The following is a 25,878-nucleotide window of genomic DNA, read 5'->3' on the forward strand; positions in this document are numbered from 1 at the left end:
GCCACTGCCGCCACCTAGACCTCTGAGACTCCCCCCTTATCTCCCTGGAGACCCCTCTTGGCACTTGTGAGACACCCTAGAAAGAGATAGAGGGAGTGGGATGGGTCTGTGGAGACTGGAGGATGTGGGTGGGCATGGGAAGCCCTGAGTGCTGGCTCTTCACTGGAGAATGCACAGGCAGCTTCCAAAATACATTTATAGCACTTAAAAAAAAAAAATAAGGCAGAATGACAAGACAGCAGTAACAATAGTACTGCAATAGCAATAATAATAACAAATGTACTCATTGCTTTGACAGTGTGAAGGAGACGCTTCCTGAAGGCAGTGAGGGTCATGGGGAAGTTTTCTGTGATGCTTACAAAACTTTCATCCAGTCTATCTTTCAGGGTCTGAACACTGATAGACTAGGTGTCACTTAAATAAAGATCTGAGGTGAGAAAGTGTTCTAGGCAAAAAATAAAAGCAGGTGTCAAAGCAGAGGTGAGAGAGCCTGGTGTGTTCAGGGAACTGCAAGTGGCTCGCGTTGCCAGCATACAGGGTGCTTGGGGAGTGGTGAGACATGACACAGAAGACTCTGAACTCTGGCCTAAGAAGCACGATTAGAAATATGAGAATAGTCGGAAATTTCCTGCAATAATCCAGAAGAGAAAATGATGCCCACCAATGATGACTCCAGTTTCCACACACATCAGGCCCCTTTAATTAGTAAAACACCCTTAAACTGGGTAGGAAAGAATCCACACCCTATCCTGACTCCCATTCCTATCCCCTCACCACCACTACCCTTTACAACAGCAACTGGAAAAATGGGGTCATTCAACAGCAAGTCTGAGAGGAATAATTTGATGGTCTTTGGACAAAAACATAAAAATCTTGATTCCTAGATTTCCCAATCCCCTTCGCATTTGATATCCTCTGGACTTACAAGCATCTGCAATAAGAAAAATCAAGGAACTCTGAGAGCTCTTCTTCTCACTCAGGACAGGTAGCAGAACTCTTACGGCTTTATGTCTCCAATTGTTCCAATCACAGTTTCTAACACAGAAATGAAACTGCTCAGTGTCTCCGTCCTCGCCTCACTCTGTTTCACGGAGATCTGCATCTCTAAGTTCTCAGGCTCCAACAGCAGCTCTGTTAAGAACAGACAACCGGTGTCGTCCTGAGCACTGAGGTAGGCTTTCCATGGCTGAGCCCCAGCCCTGCTCACTGCGATGGTCTGGATGTGCACCACTTGCAGGGCCATCTGGAGGGCGTCTGGGTGGACTGCTCCCTGCCAAGGGACCACCTGCTGATGAGCAACTTGGAGGCTAAGCCAAGTTTTCTCAAAATACTCAGCAGTAAGCTGGAGATTGGGGACTAGCATGAGGGCTCCAGAATCAGAGAGTTCTTGCACCCTCTCCTTGTCCTCTTCAGGAATCAGGGGTCCTAAAAGAATCATAGAACTTGTGTTAAGAGATGTTCTTAAATCTATAGAAACTACATTTTTTTTTTTACCCAGATTTCCAAAAGCATACAATGTGACTTTCATCTTTGGATAAATGCCTGACAGAGCCCATGATGAACTTCTTTCTTCCTCACAAGTTCAGGCAACAGTCTGAGATTTAGGGTATTCTACTAGTCATTGCTAAAGATAACAATGTTTTGTGACAAGATATAAAGCAAGGACTATTTTACCTGATGCGGCCAAGGATGCAGTGTTGGGAAGCTCTAGGCCATGACGCTCTGCCCCCTGGCATTTAGAGATGGTTGCCCAGCGGGCTTTGCCATATACTGGCACCAGCGTGTTGAAGTCCAAGGCCCAGCTATTCACAGGTCTTTCTGCCTGATCCTCCAAAAGTCCAAGAGAAGGGTCAGATTTAGGGCTACATAGGATCCGCTTAACTTCATCAATGCCAGCTAAGAGGAGGCGATAATAGAAGAGACCACGGTCCCGTACTGCCATATCCTTTTCTTCCTCTGAGGCAAAACAACAGATGAGTTCATTAAAAACAAAAACACTCTCATGCCATGTCCAGGTGAGGGTGGCCACTGAGTTTTTCAGGGCTGGTGTCACCTTGTCCATAGCCTCTGTCCACACTGCCTGGAATGGGTTGGTAGAGAGCTCCAGGTATGGGTCTCCCTCAGTTACCTTCTGCCCCTCTCTACCTCTTTCACTCTTGTGGGAACCTCTATTGCTTATGAAGATTAAGGGTATTATTTCTTAAGGAAGTAGAAAGTTTAATTAGAAATCCACAGCCTGGAAAGAAATGTTTCCTAGCAACATAAGCAAAACGCAGCACACGTTAAATTATTAAGTGGTTCCTTCTCTAGAGCTGCTTTCCCATGACTTTCCAAACATCAGGCTATTGAGGGGCTTCAGGTGTAACACTCTGGAAGTTGAGCAAAGCTTGGTGGACAGGAGGAGAGCCCAGGGAGTAGGAGCAGAAATGAATGGTCTGGTGCTTTAGATTTTCAGAGGAGGGCAGAGAACAGCTGGTCTCCAGGTCTGTGGTGGGTGCTGCCTGTGTGTGCATGTAGGTGAGAGTGTGTAGAAGATGGGTGAGTGCAGCGCACAGGAGCTCATGCAAGAGCAGATTTCAAAGTCTTGGCAAAGAAACAAGCTCACATTAGAGATCTATCTTTATACTTTTAAGAAAAGGGGTGTGGGGGACAGCTGAGGTCCATCACCTTTTTTTTTTCCCTCCTCCTCACTCCCATAGATTGTCAGCTGTAAGTGAAACTTTTAGTGGAAAAGAGGGGAGCCCTGGGCTAGGAGTCCCCATGAACATGTACTATAATTCTTTGTATATAGAAAAAAATTACTGTAAAGTTTAACTTTACTCTTAAAACAAAACAACACAAAAAACACACTCTCCTCTATCTCTGTGCCAACCAAAACAGGGGAAAAAATAAAGGACAGAAACTCTAGAAAACATTAACATTTTCTTCTTGGTCCCAGACATGATTCACAAACCAGGAAAGCTGTGGGAATTTACAATGGATCATGGCAAGTCCTCATTCCATCGGGAGAACCTACCTATGCAGTAATGCAGCAAGCGGCCCAGCGTGTCCTGGCACTCAGCGGGCCGTGAGAGGAAAAGGCGCAGCAGCGCCGTGAGGAGCTCCATCTTAACAGCTGGAAATGTCTCCGACTTCACGTTCTCTACGAAGTCTTCCAACACGTAAGGAGCATTGGGAATTCTTTCCCCATGGACACCGAGTAGCCAAATGAGCGCCTGCTTCCCCTGGGGAACGAAGGAGTAAGAACAGGTGCTCAACCTCTGGTTGTCTAAAACACTGCAGACAGCACACAGTTATAGGTTTTGTTTTCCCACTAGTGTCAGCAGAAAAGGTGCCATCTTTCATTTTTATTTATTTATTGGGTTTAGAGAGGAAGAGAGAGAGAAACACCAATTTATATATTCACTGGTTGCTTCTTGTATGAGCCCTGAATCACGATCAAACCCACACTCTTGGGGTATCAGGACAACAATCTAACCAACTGAGCTACTCAGCCTGGGTGGTGAAAAATCTTTTTTTTTCTTTTCTTTTCTTTTCTTTCCTTCCTCCCTCCCTCCATTCCTTTCTTTTTTTTTAAAATATGGAACGCTTCATGAATTTGCATGTCATCCTTGCGTAGGGGCTATGCTAATCTTCTCTATATCGTTCCAATTTTAGTGTATGTGCTGCCGAAGTGAGCACCTTTTATTTATTTCAACTTGCACTGTATCAATCCTCCTCCTACACTTTCTACAACTAATAGGAATTAAATTCTACTGCACAAAAGGAAACTCAAGACTCTTATGGCCGATAGTGATGAAGCAACAAGGCTTCCTCAGCTTTGGGGCCTCTGTCCCAATTAGGGGTTTAATGTTTCAGCGAAAGTTACTTAAAATTTTCTCTAAGTTACTTCGTGGTTCTAAGGTAATCATGTGGATTAACCTGTAGCACACATCAGAGTCATATGTGAGGCTTCTTAAAAAGATATGTGGCTGGGTCCTCACTCCTGGCACATTTAAGTCAGTAGAAGTGGGTGAAGCGCGAATATTTGTAAAAATTCCACAAATGATTCTGACATTCATTCCAGCTGAAAACTCCATGGTCTAAATTTGACTCAAAACTGTTCAAGAGAACAGTTATATAAAGTATCTGTAATAAAAACCATCTACACCTAAAAAAGAATCTGAGGTGGCCATCAATTCTAAGAATATCAGACACCGGGCAGAAGGAATAGATTCCATTTCAGAGGTCAGGGTCCCACCCATCACCCTCTGCTGAGAAGTAAAGGAGAATTACAGTCTACCTCGCTGTCCTGAATGTTCTCCTCACAGCCGGGTAGGGCCTGGCACACAGCTTCCGTACACTGAGGACACAGCCACACCAGGTCTCGGAAAGTCTGCACCACCACTACAACACAGCTCAGGGCACAAAAGCACAGGATTAGAGCCTCCATGCAGGAAGGGACCTTAAGAAAAGTCCTAGGTTCAGACTAGATTCTAAGTGAATTTCTTTAATGGATGTTGAAGGGTTGGTCAATGATTATCTGAGAGATGTCTGATGTGGGCAATAATTTTTTTAAATATTTTATTTATTTGAGAGAGAGGAAGGGTGAGGGAGAGACAGAAAGAAACATCTATGAGAGAGAACCATCAATTGCCTGCCTCCTACATGCTCCTCACTGGGGATCAAGTCCAAAACCCAGGTATGTGCCCTGACTGGAATCAACCAGCGACCTCTTGGTGCATGGAATGACGCTCAGCCAAACTGGGCGTGGGCAGTTCTTAAGTGAATGCTGCTCTTATGAGAGTGCTTTGGGGATAAATGAGCTAATGGATGTGAAAGCACTTGGTAAAACGCAAATGTGGGGCAGTGTTGTTGAGTGATACTCTGCAGACAGTATAAATGGAGCCCCCAGGGCTGGGACTATGGTGAGCCAAGCAAGGTGTATAATTTAGGAAGACAAGCAGGGTTAGCCCACGCATGAACCTAAGAATGAGTGACTCTTAAAATTTTTGCATCCTAGGCACTTTGCTTGCCTCAGCCGAGTTCCAGGCCTGGAAGCCACCGCTTACATTATGCTGCCATTGCAAAAAGAGAAATAAAGGTGGGGACTTAACAAGTGAGGTCCTCCTAAACACCCTTCATTGTCCACAGTACAGCTTGCAGACACATGGCCACCTGAAGACTACCGTGTTACATCCACAGGTACTACGTCTGTCTGATGGCAAAAGTGATGATGCAAAATAAAAGGTTAAACATCTGTCATTCAACAATATTTCTGGAGCAACTACTCTGAGCCAGGCAAGTGACAAAAAGTCCTAGAAAGGTAGCCATTACCCGTGGTAATGTGCTCTTGTCGAAGCTCCAGCAGCTCTGTTAGAATCTGCACACACTGATCTGTGTAGGTCCTCGCAATACCACCTGCAAAGGAGGGAAACGCAGAGGAAATTGTTAAGTCAAATACTAGCGTCTCGTTCTAACGTAATTTCCCACCAGCCAAAGACAACCAGAGATACCTAGAAACGATGAAATACAAATCTAAGTTTGTTGTAAAGGGAAAGTTGGTAAAAATGAATCCGTTGTTTGTTTGTTTTTCACAGACCAGTAGAAAACAAAGTTCACAGAAAAATACTTGTCCACTGACCAAGGTTGAAAACTTTGGAAACAAAGGTATTTATTTGGCAACCAGATAGGAGGCAGCAGCGCTTGCTGAAATATACGCGCACAGGAATGTTCCTGCTGGGAACACGTGGCAGCAGTGTCCTGACTGCAGGATTTCCACTCTCCTAGTTCCCTGTCTCTGCCCCTAAAAACAGCCACACTTCATTCTATGCAGGAAGGTTCCTTCCCCTCCTCCACTTGAAGCCCTCCAATACTTAGTTCCCCAATCGCTTCCATCTTGTGAGTTCCTTTTGGGAAGTTAACCTGTTGGTGCCCGAGTTTCTTCCGCTTTAAAATGAAGCTAATAACACTGCCTCACAAGACAGTGGTAAGATGAAGAACAGGAAAGCATTTTGGATAGCAGACAACAAAAAGCAACATCAATTTTAAGTATTATAGTTTGAGTTACCTGTATACTCTATCCTGGAAGATAGAGCCAATAAAACCCTTCCTCCCTCATTTGTCATCAATGACCCGATTCTCTGGTGCACGGTACTCTGCCTCTGAGGTAAGATTCCTTCCCTTTTGCTCTCCATGGTTCCACCACTTTCTAGCTGGGTAACGTAGGCAGACACCTACCTATGGCAAAGATGGCAGCCTGTGAGAAGTCAGCAGACACGTCGGTGCAGTACCCTCGCAGCTCCTCGAGCACCTGCTGCACGTTCTCGTCGTTCACCAGCTCACACAGCACCTCCACCTTCTGCAGCTTGATATAGTGGGGCTCCGAGTAGGAGCAAAAGAACTTTTTGTAGTGGCTGCTAAAGTGACCTGGCAAACTATGCAAGATCTGGCGCACGTGACACAGGGCGGCAAAACAGAGCTCGCGGCTCTCCGAAGAGCAGGCAGCCAGTAAAGGTCCCTTCACCTGCATGAGCACATCCGTTTGCACGTGGGGGAACTTTTTTGCTAAGATCAGAAAGAGTTTGGCGGCTCCCATCACCACGCTTGGGCTACTGCTCTTGAGAAAGCTGTCCAACAGATTGAGAATGTCAAACAGCTCCTCCTCACTGCGGGGCTGGTAGCGGAGCAGGAAGTTCAATACTTCAGCCTGGCCCCATTGGTCCAGTTTGGACATTCTATCCAAAAAAGAAAACAAAAGTGCTATTTTAGCAACACAATTAGGACTATTTGCATACTACTGCATGTCACCAGTCATCTGTTCATCATAACAAAGGGAGAATTCTTAAAAATAGGCTGTGCTGTGATCAAATTATTCTTTTTATGTACTACTTAAAGTTTACACAAAATAGTCTTTAAATTCTAATACGAGTTTACGGTACAAATGCACATTCATCTAAGGCCAAAGACATGATCATGATCACTTTACCCTCGATCCAGATCCTCTACCTTTTAAGACAGCATAAATGGCTTAGTCTGAGGGACATGACTAAAAGGAGGACAGAACCCACAGGCTGTTTCTGCCATCTCTCTATATCACTAAAAGGAACTAAGGCAAATGAAAGAAATCCTCTCAATGAAATATGGGGAAGTTAATAGCTATGATAAGCTTTCTTTTTTAAAAAATTAACTTTCTTTACTATTCCTTAACTCAACACATCGATAAGATCCCACTAGGAGCAGATCTCGTCATAATTAAAAGAGCACCCAGATGAGGCATCCACACCGATTTAAGAGATGGTGGGCGATGGGCTTATTGATGACAACACCTCCTTCCTGTTTCAGAATTTCCTCTAGAGCCCTCAAGCAGTTCACCACCACAATTGGATCCTGGTCACGCAGCAAACTGTATAATTCATTTACCAGGGCACCATCTAGAAAAGAGAACAGAGACCTCAGATAAAGAAGAAAAGCTTCAGAGTCACGGGGATAAGGGAATAGAGGCCGAGTAATAGCTGTAAACAAAGCTGAACTTCTCTGCTACAAAAATCACAAAGGCAATACCAAGTCAGGGCCCAAAACTGCCATCTGCTGCATACCTAAGACGAAGGATCGCACCTGAGCCTCAAAGAAAGGATTCCTCTAATCTCAGAAAATATCAAGCCCTGTATCCTGCTTAATGGGACATGCATAGAGTCAGGGCCACATTATTACTTCCTACAAAAGCTACATAATCTGCCGAAACCAGTTTGGCTCAGTGGATAGAGCGTCAGCCTGCGGACTGAGGGGGTCCCAGGTTCAATTCTGGTCAAGGGCATGTACCTGGGTTGTGGGCACATCCTCGGTGGGAGATGTGCAGGAGGCAGCTGATCGATGTTTCTCTCTCATCAATGTTTCTAACTCTCTCTCTCCCTTCCTCTCTGCAAAAAATCAATAAAATATATTTTTTTAAAAAAAGCTACATAATCTTTCCCAAAGTCACATATATAATGCAGGCACAAATAAATATTGATCAGGATGGATCACACTGAAACTTACCCACTTCAGAGTCTCCATGAAGATTATGCATCTTGGCACAGCCAAGGACTGCCACCCTCCTGACATATGAAGCCTTATCCCGCAGACCGTTGAGAATAGGCTGTTGGATATACTCCTGTACACCAGGCATCCTAAGCAACACATCCTGGAATCAGCCAGATCCTGAAATCCTAGTTTTGACACAATTCAGCCCCTAGCAACTTAACGGACAGTTTAGTGGGTGTTTGAATGTCCATCTATCAGATCATGAATTGGAGAAAACTGTTGTCAAACTAAAAAAAGCCTATTTGACTTTATATTTGGAATAATGCTACACACAATTCTTTAGAAACCTTTAATCCAACCCAAGAACTATTTTATCTAGAGTGAGAACGAAAAACTCGCTCTAATGAGCCAATCCTATCCTATGGCGGTGGCAGGAGCCTCTCTCACCTCTGCGGAAGTGCTAAGGATGTCCAACTGATGGCTTAGGCCCGCTTCCCAAGGGTGCAGGCTGGGCTGAGGGACACCTCCCACTCTCCCCCCCGCTCTAGTGCACAATTTTCATGTACCGGGCCTCTAGTGTGATATAGTTTTCCAAGCTAAAGTGATGGCTGAACACTGTGACAACAGTGTTCTCAGGATAAAAAAGCTCAAATAAATTGTCATCATTGAAAACCTACCCCTTGCCCTAGCTGGTCTGGCTCAGTGGATAGACTGTCAGCCTGCAGACTGAAGGATCCTGGGTTTGATTCCAGTCAAGGGCACATGCCCACATTGCAGGCTTGATCCCCAAAAGGGGGCATGTAGGAGGCAGCCAATCAATGGTTCTCTCATAATTGATGTTTCTATCTCTCTCTTCCTTCCCCTTCCTCTCTGAAATCAATAAAAAGAAAGAAACAAACAAAAAAGCCCTACCCCTTCATGGACATGAACAACAGCATGGTGATTGCAGGGGGCAGGGGAGCAGATAAGGGATATAGAAGAAGGCATAGCTAGAGGGGATAAATGGTGATGGAAAAGTTAAATTAAATTTAAAAATGAAATAAAAACCTACCGCTTGACCCCCTAAATTCATCAGCCACTGAGAAACGAGCAAGCAAAAGGGTGCTCACCTGAGGCTGCACATGCTCCGCAGTGCCAGCCCTCGCACCATCGGGTTGGGGTCCGAACAGTCTTTGCACAGTGTGTTGATGGCCAGGAGAGCCAGATCTGGCTTCAGGGGAGCGTATGTGCACATGTAGAGATAAACCAACTTCTTCTGAACAATATCTACGGTGGCACTGGCCTTCACCATTTCCATGAAAACACCAGACATGTCCACGCCCTGAGTCATGTGCCTGAAACCAACACACATAGTAGGAAGAAGCAAAAACACGTTAATTCCCAACCTATAATGAAGGGTTTTTTGGTTTTGGTTTTTTTCTTATACATGTCCTGGTTATCTAACTAGATTAGGATCTCTGCGAGGGAAGCAACCAGGTCCACCTTGTCTATTATGTCAACCAGGGGCCTGCAATAAACATTCTTCTATTTGTTCAACACTTACTGAATTCCGAAAACATTCCAGTGAAATTCAGCCTTTACATCCCAGGGATATGATCTGGGGAAATAATCTTGAAAAAGGAATGGTCTCAGATGTCTAGGAACTCAAAGTCTACTAAGGAACCAGACAAGAGCACCACTAATTACAGTACAACAGATAAGTACGATAACAGAAGACAAGGCACAGTGGGAATCCAGAGCTGAATGCGCAGGACTCACCAGGCAGGTGTGGTGGATAGGTAACGAGACGTGCCATGTGGCAGGTAGGCCTGAGCAACAATGGCACATTCTTTTGAGAGTCTGCAGGTAGTTGAGTTAGCCTGGCATTCCTTGGGTGCTATGATAAAACATTTGGACGTGCCCGGACCGGTTTGACTCAGTGGATAGAGCGTCAGCCTTCAGACTGAAGGGTCCCAGGTTCGATGCTGGTCAAGGGCACATGCCCAGGCTATGGGCTCGATCCCCAATAGGGGGCATGCAGGGGGCAGCCAATCAATGATTCTCATTATTGATGTTCCTGTTTCTCTCTCCCTCTCCCTTCCTTTCTGAAATCAATATATATATAATTTCAAGGTGATTCTGTAGATCGCCGTTTCTCAAACTATGGTCTCCTGCAGGAATCAGATGGGATGTTTGTTAAAAATGCAGATTTCTGGGTTCCATCCCATCCTAGAGATCAGAATGACTGGATTGGATGAAAATTTTATATTAAAATTTAAAAAGCACCCCAAGGGGCTTCTGCGTATACTAAAGTTTGTAAGCCACGGTTTAGGCAAGACTTTTACATGTTCAAATTCGTACGCTGGAAAGATCTCTCTGCCTGCAACGAGGGGGCAAGGTGACCGGCTGGTACCTAGGCTACTGCAATTGCTTTGGCAATGAAGCCGGGACTTTTTTCTTTTTTTAAAGGATGGATATTCAGAACTATGAACCCGTCCGGCTTGAGACGTGAAGTGTCATCAAGACTGATTCCCACGCTTGGCCGGCGGGGCAGCAATGTTCACCAGCAGGTTGGGGGCGGGGGAGGATGAGGAACTATTTTGCATGACTTTGAAGAAACATCCCGGCGGAAACGCCAAGCAAGCAGTTCGGCTCCGCGGGTCTGAAGATAAAAAGAGGTCCGAACTGGATGTGTGGCAGGTAGGGAGTCAGCAGTTAGAGAGGGCTGACACCGCCCAGCTGAGTAAACGAGGTCGAAACTGAGCCTCGCGGGGGAGACGCCACGGCCTTAGACTCCGGGGCGGCGGGGAGCCCCCGGCCCAGCCCAGCCCACGCGGGAAAGCGCCTTCGCTCTGGCGGAGGCGGCCGCCCCGACGGGCGGCGCGGGGGCGCGAGCCGGTACCTAATCACTCGCTGGATGACATTCCGGTAGCGCAGCCGGTCCGCCTGGACGTGAGGGTTACACAGAGCCTTCTTCAGCTCCTTCACCGCGTCCTCGGAGCCGAGGTACGGCATCTCCCCTTACACTCCCGGGCGGCGCCCACGGCCCGACGGGGAACCTGCGCAAAGGAAGTGCCAGTGAGGGGACCAGAGGCCGGACCCGCCGCAGCCAGGCCGCCGCCCCGCCGCCCCCGGCGAGCCGCCCACCCCCGCCGGCCCGGGGGTTCCTTCCCCCGCACTTTCCCGCCGGCTCGCACCGCTCGCAGCTCCAGCCCGGCAGGCCACAGGCCGCAGACCCAGCCTCTCAGGGCCAGCCTTTCTGGCGCCTCCTCGCGGCCGCCGTCGCCCAGAGGCCCTAGCTCACGCTCGGCGGAAGTCCCGCCTCCTCCTCCAGAGGCCACGCCCAGCAGCTGCCACTCACCCTCTCCCCGGGAGCGCCGAGCGCCGCCTGGACCAGACCTTAAAGCGCCCTTCCCCCAACCTCTCCCGGAGAGTGCGGCCGCGCTCGGTCCGGCCGGGCGGCGGCGGGCGCTCGGCAGTCGGCTACCTCGGCCTGTCCCGCCGGCAGCGCGCGCTTTGAGTGGGTTCCGCGCCGGCCGGGCCGGCTCCCGCGCGCGGGTGGGCATGGCGCTCCGCCGAGCGCGGTCGCTGCCTTCTCTTTCCTGCCCACTCCGGTGACTTGCTCCTCCCCGGGGCTGGCTTTTCCCTCGGGGTCCCCGGCCCCGCGCTCGCCCCGGCGGGGCTGTTCTCGGGGCGGCTGTCGGAGGCTCACGCCGCGGGGCTATTCCCATGCGGATCCCACGGCGACGGCCACGCCGCCACCATGAACGGGGTCCTGATCCCGCACACGCCCATCGCGGTGGACTTCTGGAGCCTGCGCCGGGCTGGCTCCGCGCGGCTCTTCTTCCTGTCGCACATGCACTCGGACCACACCGTGGGGCTGTCCAGCACGTGGGCGCGGCCCCTCTACTGCTCCCCAATCACGGCCTTCCTCCTGCACCGTCACCTACAGGTACGGCGAGCTGGAGTCGGCGTCCAGGACTCCCATCCAGCTCAGCCTTGGGGGCCTAAAGACTGGTTGTTACTAATGGGGAAGTTGTGCGAACCCAGCAATGCATCTTTAGCCGGAGCGAGAGTGTGGATGCCAACGGGCGGGCTTGGGATGTTTCAGCTATAAGTTGGGGAGATCTTTTAGCCCAACCAAGGAAACTCCTGCTCCTGCCTCGTCACATAAACTAGGCTTTCCCCAACTTGCCTCATCTAAAAACCCACCCAATGTGCTGGGTAGATAGATTTCCACCACCTCCCCTCCCCATCTGGTTCAGTAGATATAGCTGGCGCAGGTCCTCGATATTTGGTGGGAAATTTTTTTAAAAACAGGTGCCCCCAAGGGATTATTATGATCTGGAAAGTTTGAGCATCGCTGACTAGACTGTTTTCTGGAATCTTCATTGAAAATTGTACAGAGGGTGGGGTGGTGAGTGGGAGAAGGCAGGAATCTGCATCACAGCTTCTGCTCAGCATTTGGCCGGCTTTCCCGCAGTCGGGAAAGGAATAGCTCCTGCCCAGGGAGGTATCAGGGAGGGGAGGCTGGTTCACTGCCATGACCTACTGTTTCCTCAGGTGTCTAAGCGGTGGATCCGCGCCCTGGAGGTTGGGGAGAGCCATGTCCTGCCTCTAGATGAAATTGGGAGAGAGACCATGACTGTCACCCTGATGGACGCCAATCACTGCCCTGGCTCAGTCATGTTTCTCTTTGAAGGATACTTTGGAACCATCCTCTACACAGGTGGGCCTCCCAGGAACCCCTCCCACTTCCTCAGCCTCCACCCGACTTTCTGACCAGCCTTAACTCGTCATAGAATGCTCGTTTCAGCAGCACGTACGCTAAAATGGGGACAATACAAAGATCAGCGTGGCCCCTGCAGAAGGATAACACGCAAATTCCTGAAGTTCCATCTTTTTCTTGAAATCTATGGAATGCTTTATTAACCAGGGACACCCAATAAATTTGTTATAAAAAGAAGTCTGAAGGCCTCCTAGCTTAATCCCATAGGAGCACTGACCCTTTCTGGAGACTTCCCACTCCTTCAGGGCCCAAACCGTGAACAGGAACGGGATAGAAACATTTCCACAAGGAAGCTGTCCTAAGCGGAGTAGTTCCGTGCCGGACTCCAGGTTTCCCGAGAGCCAGAAAGCTAATGCCATTTGTTGTGGGAGGTGGGAGGCTTGTCTTCTATACTTTTGTCTCTGTCGCCGCCCCTAGGCGATTTTCGGTTTACCCCGGCCATGCTGAAGGAGCCAGCCCTGAGCGTGGGGAAGCAGATCCACACCTTGTACCTAGACAACACCAACTGCAACCCCGCGCTGGATCTCCCTTCCCAGCACGAAGCGGCCCAGCGGATTGTGGCGCTCATTCGAAAGCACCCACAGCACGATGTGAAGATCGGTGAGTGCTTTCCGTTCCTTTTCTCTCGCCCTGAGAATCATCGATTGGCTGCCGCCTGCATGTCCCCTAGTGGGGATTGAGCCCCCAACCCGGGCATGTGCCCTGACTGGGAATCGGACCGAACCGTGACCTCCTGGTTCATAGGTCGATGCTCAACCACTGAGCCACGCCAGGAGGGCTGTGCTGTCCATCTTAATTTAAAATGGCCATCTGCTCACCGGCCCTGCCTCCACATTCCCAACTCCTGATTGCATCTCAGTTATCTGCATCTATGAGTTTGTTGCTTTGTTTTATATCCCACATGAGTGAAATCATATGCTTCTTGTCCTTTAACATCAGACTAATTTCACTTAGCATATTACTCTCAAGATGATCCATCCACGTTGTCGCAAATGGTAGTATTTCCTATTATGGCTGAGTAGTATTCCGTTGTATGTATGTACCACATCTCTAATTACTCATTGAGGGTCTGATGTTACTGGTATTTCTTACCAGTTCCTTCTTTGTACTTTAGTAGCAGCAAACTGACCCCTCTTAACGCGTTCTGCCATTTCCTTCCCCTGCCAGCTTAACCTGGACCCATCCCTGAAGACAGCGCAGTTGTCGTTTTTCAGGAAACCTTCCCTAACTTCATCAACTGGAAGATACTTTTCTGTGCCCCAATATTACTGTGTGCGTGCCTCTAACAGGGCCTTAACCACATGGTTTCTGGGTTCCTGTGTAGATCACACAGCAAGAGGACTGAAGACCTTTTGTTCCCATAGTGCCTAACACTGGTAGATGCTTTTCTGTGTGGAACTGAATGAATGAGTGAATTCTGTGCTAACTTTTCTCTACCCTATTTTCCATATATCTCAGTTCAAATGCCATCCCATCCCTGATGCACTCCGATTGTCCCGTTATATTGTGTGTTTTTGTTGAACATTTGGTTGATTTATTAGGATTCCCCAATAGCTTCATTCTCTTTCTTCTCTTACTTTCCCCAATACTGTTACCGTTATTCAGGACTCTATAGCCTGGGGAAAGAGTCCCTGCTGGAGCAGCTGGCCCTGGAGTTTCAGACCTGGGTGGTGTTGAGTCCTCGGCGCCTGGAGTTGGTGCAGCTGTTGGGCCTGGCAGATGTGTTCACAGTGGAGGAGAAGGCTGGCCGCATCCACGCCGTGAACCACACGGAGATCTGCCATTCTGCCATGCTGCGCTGGAACCAGGCCCGCCCTACCATTGCTATCCTTCCCACAAGCCGGAAAATCCACAGCTCCCACCCCAATATCCACATCATCCCGTACTCCGACCACTCCTCCTACCCGGAGCTGCGTGCCTTTGTGGCAGCGCTGAAGCCTTGCCAGGTGCTGCCCATCGTCAGTCGCCAGCCCTGTAGGGACTACTTTCAGGACAGTCTGGGCCCCAGGCTCCCTGTGCCCTTGATTCCAGACTCTGTCCAGCAATACATGAGTGTCTCCTCCAGCAAACCAAGCGTCCTCTGCCTGTTAGAAAGGAAGCTCAGGAGGCCGAGGACCCAGGGTGTGGTGTTTGAATCTCCTGAGGAAAAGGCTGATCGATTTCAAGCTGACGGGGACTCCAAGAAAGCCAAGAACGAGGATCTTTCTGGGAACCTTGAGAAGCAGCCTTCCCGCCATCCTTTGCGGACCAAGAAGCAGTTGTTCCCAGACCGCTGCAGCAAGCAGGCAGTCCCTTTTTCCGAGTCCCAGAAGATGGTGACCGTGCTGACTGCCCCCTTGGGTCTTTCAGTTCATTTAAGGTCTCCAGAGGAGGAATTTCTCCCTCCGGAAACGGGGGAGGAAATTGGTGGAGGGCCTCACTTGGTCCCCAGGGGAGACAATGGTGGCACAGCAGTCTCCAGGAACTCGTGTGCGTGGGGAGGCCAGGATTCACCCCAGTCTCCCAGCAGCAAGGCTGTCCCGCTTCTGGCTCCTGAGTTCAGCGGCCTGGCCCTGAAATACCTCCTGACTCCACTGAACTTCTTCCAAGCAAGGTTCTCTTCCAGGGGCTTCGACCAGCAAATGGAAAAATACCATAAATCCTTGCTGAAGTGCAGACGGGAGCACAGCCTTGTTTGAGCCAGTGCCACAGTTTTAAAGACAACGGCTGATGGCTGGTGGGGAGTTTGTTTAGGGCCTTTTCTGTCTTCCCAGGATTCTTTTGGGCTCACCTTGGAGCAACACTCCTCAAAGTGTGATCATTGGAAGCCTAATGCTTATGGAATCCTCAGTATATAGTTGACTGTTTGAAAAATCATCTTCATTAAAACCCCTTTACATTGTGAGCCCCTGTAAGGTGGCCTGCAATAATAATCTGTTTACATTTTTTTATATATTTTTTATTGATTTCAGAGAGGAAGAGGGAGAGATAGAAACATCAATGATGAGAATCATTGATCAGCTGCCTCTTGCACGCCCCCTACTGGGGATTGAGCCCACACCTGGGCATTTGATGTTGACTGGAATTGAACCCAGGACCCTTTGGTCCACAGGCCGGCACGCTATCCACTGAGCCAAACCAGCTAGGGCCTGCTTAAATTTGTTAACACAGTGTTTCTGCAACATTTTTGAATGTGCAATCCTCTTAAGTGGCTGCAGAAATAGAGTCTGAAGCCAAAGGGCCCAGGGTATTCCCATTTTGTGTGTCATGTGCCATTCTCCATGTCCCCTCCTCCCTTTTCCTAGACAGAAGTCCCGAGGTGGTTCTGTTTTCTCACTTAGGAACTGGAGCGCTGGAGGATAAAGTGGGGATCCAGGCAGCACGTTCCAATCCTGGAGGTCACTGACTTGCCATGACCCCATTCCAGCTACTTCCTGTCTCTGTCTTGGGGAGGGAACAGGAAGTGAAGAGCCTTGGAACATGCAGAAAAATTCCATCTTTGCCTCCACGAGAGTTTGTAGTTGTCACTGGAGACCTACCTGGAATGGTGCCAGCTGGAGCATTGGGCACCCTCCCCAGGGTGGTACCTGGAACCAGGCTGAGGGTATGATGGGCCTCCCAGCTGCCTGGAGGCCCTGATTGTGACTGAAATAAAATTACAAAAGATCACATGTGCTGTCAGATATTCCTGATTGTTCACATAGCTGGGATGTTTACTGCCCTCCCCCCTTCAGGCCCCCACCCTTGGGTTGAGTAGGGAGCCAGAGCACACAGCCTGTTTGTTTTAGTATCCAGGGCAGAGACCAAGGAGCCAGCTGGTGGAAGGGGTGGGGGTGTGCAGTTCTGCCCTGTTCTGCTCACAGCCTGACGGATGCCAAGCCAATAAGCAGGACAGAGCCACAGGGCACCGGCATGCAGAGCCATTGCTTCAGAATGGACCCGCCAGCCCTCGCAGTAATGCAGCCTCTGTTTCTTGTCCAGGAAAAACAGTTTCATACTTTGCGAGGAAGATATGAAGAGTTTAGATATCAAAACAGGGCCTCGCTCTTGGGCAAGCTGTCCACAGCTGTGTTTTGTCAGTGGCCTCCACTCTGAGCCTCCCGAGGGCCCACGGGGAGCCGAAGCTGGGGAGCCTGTGGGGCAGCAGGAAGGGGGCATTGTCCTGGGCTTGAATCCGTGCTTGAACAGCAGAGCCTCTGTGAACCAGGGGCTGGGCTACCTGCCTCTCCTGGTTGTCGTGGAGGTTAGAGAATGGGAAATTCCTATCTCAGTGCCTACTACTAGTACCTGATGGGTATTTCAAATATTGGTTCTCTTAGCTCCTGGTTCTTTATGAAGTTTATAGCCCCAGCCAGTTTGGCTCAGTGCACAGAGCGACAGCCTGTGGACCGAAGGATCCTGGGTTTGGTTCAGATCAAGGGCACATACCTCGGTTGCAGGCTCCTCCCCGGCCTGAGCCCTGGTCAGGGCACATACAGGAGGCAACTAATCCATGTGTTTCTCTCACATTGATATTTCTCTCTGTCTTTCCCTCCCTCTCCCACTCTCTCTAAAAATCAATGGAAAAATATCCTCAGGTGAGGAGTAAAAAGGAAAAAAGTTTACATATAAAATAAGAAACCTTGGGAATCATATGGAAATATAAAGAAAAACTTTATAATTGCTCCATGTAGAGCAATTGTTTTAACTTTTTTCTGTGCACGTGAATGTATTAAATATATGATTTTTCAAAATTTGGGTGATGCTGCATATAGTTTCATATCCTGTGGGTTACTGAATAGCTTAAGCATTTTTTGTAGCATTAAATATTCAAAATGCCATTTTTAATAGCATATTATTTTAATCGTATAATGCTCTATCATATGGGTATATCTTAAGTCATTTCCATATTATTCATTTTGTGTGCCCTTTTTCACAATTATGCACATCACAGTGCGCATCCCTGTGCATATATCATGGTACTTTTGTTAGATTACTGGAAATGGGATGCAGTTTTAAGTTCTTAATGCAAATTGTGCCCAATTGCCCTCTAGAAAGATTTTCTTACCCTCCTTTTTGCAGAAGAGGATAGCATTAAAATGCCTGGAAGGCTTTTAAGTTCAATGATGTTACTAGAACAGTACATGTAAACACTTAGAGAGTCATCTCACGTGTTAAGATTCAGTAAGCTGTGTGGGCAAGGCTGAGCCTGGCTTCCTCCAGGAGCCTCAAGCTGGCTCACTTCTGTGCTGCCCACAGGTGTTTGGGAGAGATAAGGTACCCAAGCTGGCCTTATCTCCTCGTAACAGAAGGAACCTGTCCACTCTTGGCGGATGCTGTGTCACCCATATTCCTTGAAGAGGGATCTGTATGAATTCGAGTGGGGGAGTAGAAGCAAAGGGCTTGGAGTTTAGTTGTTGGTACAAGTTTGTGTTTTAGTAATGGGAAAATTCCTTACTATTCTAAAGTAAATTTGTCTGGTCTCTAGTAGAGATTGGCAACTGCCTTATTTGTTTTTATTTCTTTTTTTTTTTTAAATATATTTTATTGATTTTTTACAGAGAGGAAGGGAGAGAGATAGAGAGTTAGAAACATCGATGAGAAAGAAACATCGATCAGCTGCCTCCCGCACATCTCCTACTGGGGATGTGCCCACAACCCAGGTACATGCCCTTGACCAGAATCGAACCTGGGACCTTTCAGTCCGCAGGCCGACGCTCCATCCACTGAGCCAAACCGGTTTCGGCATGTTTTTATTTCTTAATACGCATATAAAAATGCTGCATGGCATAGATCTGAGTAGGCAATTATTTTTAGAATCTAATGTTGACCCCCACAGAGTTATGAAGATCTTCCATTAGGCTTGAAGGTACCGGGAGAAAGGAAGTTCCCTGGAGGTCAATTAGTTTTTTGTCTCAGGATCTGTGAGAAAACTTGTACTTTTCCACAAGGAGACCGGCAGTGACTTACATCCCTTTAGAGGAGAAAATCGGCCTCGCCGGCTTTTAAGGACCATCTCTCACTCCTGACTCAGACTCCCCTTTGTGGCAGGAAATAGGAGGTAAGTGGGTCTGCTTGTTCAAGAAAGGGGGTTTGGACCTGGGTTCTCTGTCTCAAGTCCACTCCCAGAAACAGAGGTCACCCTACATTCTCTAAGTGGTCCTTCAGCAGGAGAAATGCCGGGGGTGCATATTTTGATGCTACCGCTAGTGAGTAGCTGTCAGGCTGTCACCTGCCTCACACTCTTAACCCTCCTGAACCAGCACAAGCTATTTTGTCTTAGGTTCATGGCACTTCCCTGGGACATCCCACCGACACTGGTACAGAATGATTCTGCTTGCCCTTATAATCATAAAATAGCGAACGAGACAGAAACTGCCCTACCCACATGGAACTCACATTCTAAAGGAGAGAGACAGTAAGTAAATACCAGGTAGTGAACGTGCTAAGAAAAAAACAACTGGCTAACAGAGTTGGGGAGAAGTCAGATACAGGTCATGGAAGGTGTCTATGGGTTGACACACATAAGCTGAGACCTGAGTGATGGAAAGGAGCCAGTCAGATAAAGACCATGTGATGGGCGTTAACTTGGTACTCGTGGCACATCAAGGAGAGCATATGGCCAAAGGGAAGAAGAGGAGATGAGCTCAGGGAGGGAGGCAGACCTTGGATCAGAAGTGACTTAGAGGTTAAAGTAAGAAGTTTGGGTTTTTATCTCAGTGTAATTAATGGGAGGCTATTGGAGTGCTTCCCTGGAAGGGAGTGATACGATCTGATACAAACTTTTATTTTAATGTTTTTCTTATTGTTTAAAGTGTTACATATGCCCCCTGATGATACATACTTTTAAAAGCAACAGATGGAGCCCTTGGCGGTTTGGCTCAATGGGTAGAGCACCGGCCTGTGGACCAAAGGGTCCCGGGTTTGATTCCCGTCAAGGACACGTACCTTGGTTGTAGGCTCCTCCCTGGCCCTGACCCTGGTTAACAAAACAAACAAACAAATAAAATCAAAGATGGAGAAAGGGGCAGGGATGAAAGCAGGAATACCAGTTAGGAAGCTCTTGCCAGCAGTGAGAGGTATTGGTGAGCGGGACTGGGGTTTTCGGAAGATGGGCTTTGGATGGTGTTCAGATCTATTAGACTCCATTAGCATTACCTCTTTAGCACAAGCACGTATAGTAGGGACTAAGATAAACCTTTCTCCCACCAAAGCTTTCCCAAAGGAGAAATGTATATGTAACCATATATACACCCACAGATAGCATGTAGATGCACATATTTGGAGGGAAGGAAGAAAGGAAGAAAATAATGCGTACGTTTATTTACAACGTAAGTGAATATCTGGAATACTTTATGAATTAAGACTATTTCCTATAATAGACATGTTTTGTAACTGTGTACTTAGGAAAAAAGATATGGTTTACTTGCTTTGGAGTCAACACAAGCCTTGGGGTTAGAGGTTACATTTCCTGAGAGAATAAGAGTCTTCAGTAAAAAAACTGCACTCATCAGAGAATACTTGCCTTTTAAATTATTAAAATTATTATGATGTTTTAACCATATATGTTTATGAGAAAAACATTGGTCCTGATCTGTGAGTATCTGCGTCTGTGAGAAGAGATCTATGAGATGTAATGGAGAACGGGGCACAGTTGGAATCAGTGTGAATTGAGCCTTTTTAATTCACCAAGTTGTAATAGTCTGTCTCCTTACAGGGAGCACAGAACGAACAAGGTAATTTTTAGTTGATGAGAGTGCATCCTCCCGCTGCAAGGCTCCGAGTCAGTATAGACATAATTTACACCTGCCGCCCCTTTTAATCAAGGCAGGGGAAGTCCGTACCTGTTATTATTCCATCTTTCACTGCTCATAGACTTTCTGGTTTCACAGACAGGATCAGCAGATAGGAATAGCAATGGATTCAGAGTTATCTTGGAAGTAACATTAGGGAAATGCTCTGATGGATGGAATGAGGGAGGTAAGAAAAAGCATTATCACCTCCATTTCAGGGATGAGGAAATCGAGCAAGTCCACTCACACCCTAGTAACTAGAAGAGTCGGGCTTCCTACTGACAGGCACCGAAGCCCACGCTCTTCTGTACTGGACATCGGGGAGCACTGAGCTTGGTCAGGCAGAGCCTACTTCACACTAGAGAATTTTGCCTCTAGTTATTATATATGTGTGTGTGTGTGTGTGTGTGTGTGTGTGTGTGTGTGTGTGTGTGTGTATATATATATATATATATATATATAATTGATTTTTGAGAGGAAGGGAGAGAGAGAGAGACAAAAACATCCATGATGACAGAATCATTGATCAGCTGCCTCTCGCATGCCCCACACTGGGGATCAAGCCCGAAACCCAGGCATATGCCCTGACTGGGAATTGAACCTCAACCTCCTGATTCATAGGTCAATGCGTGACCACTGAGCCATGCTGGCCTGTCCGTCTCTAGTTTTGATAAGACACCTCCTACCCCACCTCGGTGGAAAGAACCACTTGCTAACCACTTGATGATAGCTTACCAATTTTATAAAAATGCTTCCAAAAGTAATAAAAAAAATAAGTTAAATTCACAGCCAAAGATGAAGATCGTTATTTTGAGATTTCTTAAACTCTATTCTATAGTTAACCAAATTTCGCTGCTTTGAACACTGTGAATAAACACTCAGTTATTGACTCAGTAAAATAGTTATTAGTGCCAACCACATACCAGGAATTTTGTTAGGCAAGGGATACTGCGTTGGGGCCTTTTTCATTTCTGAGTTTGTAGGAAGTGCAAAATGACCTAGCACAAGTAATACCTAATTATGAAATTTCGAGTTCCTGCCCTGATTCATTGCCCTTCCCAGAGCATTTATTTTGGCTTTGGCTTTGGCTTAGAATTAATGAGAGGGAAAGATATGGAATGCAGGTGCCAAAGGCTTAACAGTTGGTCAAAGATGGTCAAAGAAAAGGGAGAAGATACAGAATGGCAGAGGCATGATGAGAAAGGATGATGACCCAGGGAAAGGGAGAGAAAAGCACTATCCCTTAGTTTTGTTGAATAAAGAGTTGGTACATGAAGAGCGTGAGGGAGGGTTAGATGGTTATGTGTAGACGAGGGAGGAAATAGACATGATTGGGGGGGCGGGGAGGAATAAACATGGGTTGTATGAGTATTCAAGGTACTTGCTCTTTCCCCAGAATAGTCTCTGGGTTGACCCTTGAAAATTAGTTAAATTAGGGATAAAGTCTCTTGCCCGTTATCTCTAATTCCTATGAACCTCCCATGTTTGTTTTATTGGGGTGAAATTCACATAATACACAATTAACCATTTTTAAAGTGTACAATTCGGTGACATTGGGTGTCTTCACAATGTTGGCAACTACCACCTCTCCCTAGTTTCACCTTCCCTTTGTTTTAATTACGGTATTTGACTCTTATTCTTTCACCCAAACTCTAATTCCACCAAAGCCATCATTTCTGCTGGGAACCAGTCCCCAGAATGCCCTAGTCTGATGCAAAAAGCAGACAGACTAGCAAGGCTTAGACTTGAGAGCAGGCAGGTCACACTCCTTAGCCCAGCAACCAACCCCGCTTTAGGGAGTTGAAGCTGGAGGAAGCGTGGAGGTGGTGAGGAGACAAAACCTTCTCCCAACACGGGGGAGGGACCTTTTTGACAAAACCCACTCACTCACCTATTACTCTGGGCGGGTTCCTAATGCCCGTGCGTACTTCTCAGCTTTGTATGTACCATACTCTAGAGCAGCAGACCGATAACCCTTTCTTCCCAAGAGAGTACCTGTCTCACCTAAGACCTCATGGCCCCTGTACATGATGGTATAATGGCATATTTATTCTTCTGTTCACAAGCTGCTTTAAAATGTACTTAAGATAGTTACTAAAGCCCTAGCCGGTTTTTCTCAGTGGTTAGAGCATTGGTTAGAGAGTGGTTAGAGCGACAGCCTGTGGACCGAAGGATCCTGGGTTCGAATCAGGTCGAGGGCACATACCTCATATCTCGGTTGCTGGCTATTCCCCAGCCGAGGTTCTGGTCGGGACTCCTGCAGGAGGCAACCAATCAATGTGTTTCTCTCACATCCATGTTTCTCTCTGTCTTTCCCTCTCTCTTCCACACTCTCTAAAATTCAATGGAAAAATATCCTCAAGTGAGGATTAAAAAAAAAGTTACTAAAAGCAAATAACATCTCACTGATGGCCCAGCAGACGTAGTGCCATCTTCTTTAAGTCCCTGCTCAGTCAACAGCAATACTTCTAGAAGCTTCTACAGTGACCTCCAGACGCAGTTAACTCGTATATTCCTCAGTATTTTTAATACCACTTTGAAGACCAATATCATAGACTTGTGATAATTATTCCTAGTTGGCCACCTTGTGAGATCCTTGGGGGCAAGGAATATGCTTTACTCATCCTTTCATTGTAACTCAGGGCCTGGTACTTGTACAGACAATGAAATCCTAGGGGGAGCGAGAAGGTTCTCCTCTAACCTCCATCACACATGCTGGATTTGCCCTCCCTGGAACCAGTTAGGAGGCCAGAGCAACTTTGTTTTTTTGTCAATCCTCACCCGAGAATATTTTTCCATTGATTTTCAGAGAGTGGCAGGGAGGGGGAAAGACAGAGCCCAACGGAGGACTTGATGTTCTCTAAGTTTCTGTGAAAATAAGCAAACAGCCATCCTGTTTTGCTAACCCTGGTTCTCTAGGGAAATAACTTCCCTGTTCCCAATAAAACAGAACTGCTCCCAGTGGTGTTAAAACAGGGAGGGGGGGGGGAACCCACAAAAACTCGAAGGTAGTAGCATTAACCACTTTAGCACATCGTCACAAAAATGATCTTTTTTGGTGCGGGCAGATGGGGATCCCAGGAGGCCAGGGATGCATGAGTGAGACCGAGGAAGAGAGGCTGCCGGAAGAATCTCGTCTGGGCGACTCCTGCCCGCTTGTCGGGGAGTCTGCGCAGGTGCCCAGGGTGCTGGGCAGCCCCTTTCCAGGGCTCAGACCATGCAGCCTCCAGCACTGTGGGCTGGGAAAAAACAGAGCTCGATTATACCACTGTCTCCCTAAAAACGCCCCCACCCTAGAAACCAGAGCACTTTCCGCAGCGGGAGGTACAGGTGCGGCCAGTCCCGCGGAAGCTCAGGCCCCGGGAGATGGCGTCGGTCCTGGCACCGGGGCAGCCAGTTCTCACGCAGCCCGTTCCCTCCGCGCGGTGGGTGCCCCACGCCTTCGGTCTCCCCGATACCCAGCCTTGCGCTCTGGGTGGAGGCAAGAAAATGAGGGCACAGCTTCCGCTCGCCGCCGGTCTGCGGGGTTGGTCCGAGCACAGCTGTGCCTCCTCACCTCCCAGTGCACGCACAGGCCCCCGGTGGCCACGGGGAGCCCCCTGCGGGCGCTCAGTGCACCGAGCCCGGCGCCGATTGAACGCTCGTAGGCGGCCACGAAACCGGGAAGCCCCAACGGAGGGACCTCCTCCCCAGCAGGGGGGCTGCCCGGGGCGCCCCGCCTCCCCGCGCGCGGCCCACTCTCGGGGGGTGTCACACCAGCCCGCGGTGATGTCACACTTGCAGGGCTGAGGTTTTCCAGCCGGACCCCCTCCCGCCACCGGGCACCTTCAGATCCTCGCGGGGTCGGTGCGGAGCGGCGGGGAGCCCGGCCCCCGCCCGCGATCCACGCTGGCTCCCCACGGAGGCCCCCGCGGGGACCCACGGCGAGCCCCCGCGCCGGCGCCCTAAGGCGGTCCGGGTCCGCCGGCTCCCGGCACTTCCGCCTCCCGGCACTTCCGCCTCAGTAGGTGTCATGGCGCCGGCGGGTGCGGAGTTCCCGCGGGGCGGGGCCGGCCGGATGGGGCGGCCGCTCGGCGCTCGGCTCGTCGGGTCTGGCGACAGCAGCAGCGGCGGCGGCGGCGGCGGAGCGAGGGGCCCGGCGGCGGCCCCGGACGGCTGCGGGAGGCCGAGGCGGGATCGCGCGGGGCCGAGGCGGCAGCGACGGCGGCCAGGGCCCGGGCGGCGGGGCGAGCGGGGGGCTGTGGGGGCTCCCCCCGCGGGACGGGTGCGGGGACGGCTCCGGGGGGCGGGGGCCGGGGCCCGGGCTGGCGCGCGCGGGGGGTATGATGACCCGGCGGCGGGGCCCCGGATCCTGTCTCCTCCGCCGCCTCCTCACGGCAGCCCCAGCTCGCGGCTGAGAACCAGACACACCGGCGGTGAGTCGGCGCGGGCGGGCGGGCGGGCTCCTGGGCCGGGAGCGCCCTCGGATCGGCTCCCGGCGGGGCACTGGGCGGGCCGCGGGCTGTCCGGGGCGCCCGGCCTGCGGGGGACGCCTCTCTCGGGGAGGCCCCCCCCACCCCCCCGGGATCGGGGTTGGAGTCGGGGTCCTGCGGCCCGGCCGCTCTCGGCCGCGGGCGGGATCGCGCCCCCGGGAAAGCGGGGAGGCTGCGGGCTGGTTTTCGGGGCAACTCCCCCTGCGTCCTGCCACTTCTTCCTGGGCGTGTTGTCCTCGAATGACAGGGGCCGCCGGCGTCTCCCCGCCGGCTTCTCCGCGGCTGCCGTGGCGGGTGCCCGGCCGGGCGGCGGGTGCGTGTGTGCTTCCCGGCGGCGGCGGGTCGTGCGTGCCGTCTGGGGCCCGGCACCGGCGTCGGGAGGGATCGGTGGCGGCGGTGGGTGTGGGCGCTCCCCGCTCCCCGCTCCCCGCTCCCCCCCGCCGGTGCGGTTGAGCCCCGCTGGTGTGTAATCGTTCCGCTGGTCGTTTTGTAACGATGGGGAGGCGGCGGGAGACCAGCCCACCGAGTGGACGCATCTGTGTGTGCGGGGCCGAGCCCGAGGTCTGGCTCCGGGGGAAACTTTTGCTGTTTGCTGTCTGCTGTCACTTTCCCAAAGCTTTCGTTTAAGAAAAAAAAAAAATAATAATAAAAGGGTGAGGAAACAACCCAAACTCCACGCTCTTCGCCCGGCTCCGTGGGAAGGAGGAGGCCCTTTTTGTTGCTAGCAACCCGGACCGGGAGGTCGGTCGCCGGGAGCGCGGGTCCGCCCGCGGGTTTGCCGGGACCATCCCGAGCCCGGGCCTGCGTTTCTGCTGGGCGCGCTTTTCCTGTTTATGGGGGAGGGGAGGGGAGCGGGGGGCCGGGGAAGGGGAACCACCCCGGGCTC

General features: G+C 49.8%; 3 protein-coding genes across 6 annotated transcripts in view; 2 read left to right on the top strand and 1 right to left on the bottom strand.

The window, feature by feature from the left end:
• Positions 1–178: 178 nt before the first annotated feature.
• On the bottom strand, positions 179–24,488 carry AP4B1 (adaptor related protein complex 4 subunit beta 1). Of its 3 annotated transcripts, none has more exons than XM_081112535.1 (11): positions 24,346–24,488; positions 10,883–11,039; positions 9,111–9,335; positions 8,017–8,147; positions 7,265–7,412; positions 6,220–6,716; positions 5,317–5,400; positions 4,283–4,386; positions 3,017–3,224; positions 1,675–1,956; positions 179–1,425 (listed from the first exon to the last, which is right to left on the bottom strand). In XM_081112535.1, exons 2-11 carry the CDS (start codon positions 10,993–10,995, stop codon positions 998–1,000), a joined length of 2,220 nt encoding a protein of 739 aa, XP_080968661.1. In that variant the 5' UTR covers positions 10,996–11,039; positions 24,346–24,488; the 3' UTR covers positions 179–997. The 3 variants fall into 3 exon arrangements, with proteins under 3 accessions (XP_080968661.1, XP_080968662.1, XP_080968660.1); XM_081112536.1 differs by lacking the exon at positions 24,346–24,488 and adding an exon at positions 11,342–11,838; XM_081112534.1 differs by lacking the exon at positions 24,346–24,488 and adding an exon at positions 11,178–11,312.
• On the top strand, positions 10,639–16,418 carry DCLRE1B (DNA cross-link repair 1B). 2 transcript variants are annotated; one of them, XM_081112538.1, is made up of 5 exons: positions 10,639–11,932; positions 12,544–12,709; positions 13,187–13,369; positions 14,375–15,485; positions 16,090–16,396. In XM_081112538.1, the coding sequence occupies exons 1-4, from the start codon at positions 11,744–11,746 to the stop codon at positions 15,445–15,447; spliced, it is 1,611 nt and encodes a 536-aa protein (XP_080968664.1). In that variant the 5' UTR covers positions 10,639–11,743; the 3' UTR covers positions 15,448–15,485; positions 16,090–16,396. The 2 variants fall into 2 exon arrangements, with proteins under 2 accessions (XP_080968664.1, XP_080968663.1); XM_081112537.1 differs by having other exon boundaries at positions 14,375–16,418.
• Positions 24,489–24,835: 347 nt separating the features above from the next.
• The window catches only part of HIPK1 (homeodomain interacting protein kinase 1), a 42,456-nt gene continuing 41,413 nt past the window's right edge, over positions 24,836–25,878 (top strand). The window contains exon 1 of the mRNA XM_081112533.1: positions 24,836–24,935. The gene's annotated coding sequence lies outside the window, so the exon portion shown is untranslated. The remainder of the gene's footprint in view (positions 24,936–25,878) is intronic.

Source organism: Myotis nattereri, assembly GCF_964212035.1.
Source record: "Myotis nattereri genome assembly, chromosome: 18".
In the NCBI taxonomy this organism is placed as follows: domain Eukaryota; kingdom Metazoa; phylum Chordata; class Mammalia; order Chiroptera; family Vespertilionidae; genus Myotis; species Myotis nattereri.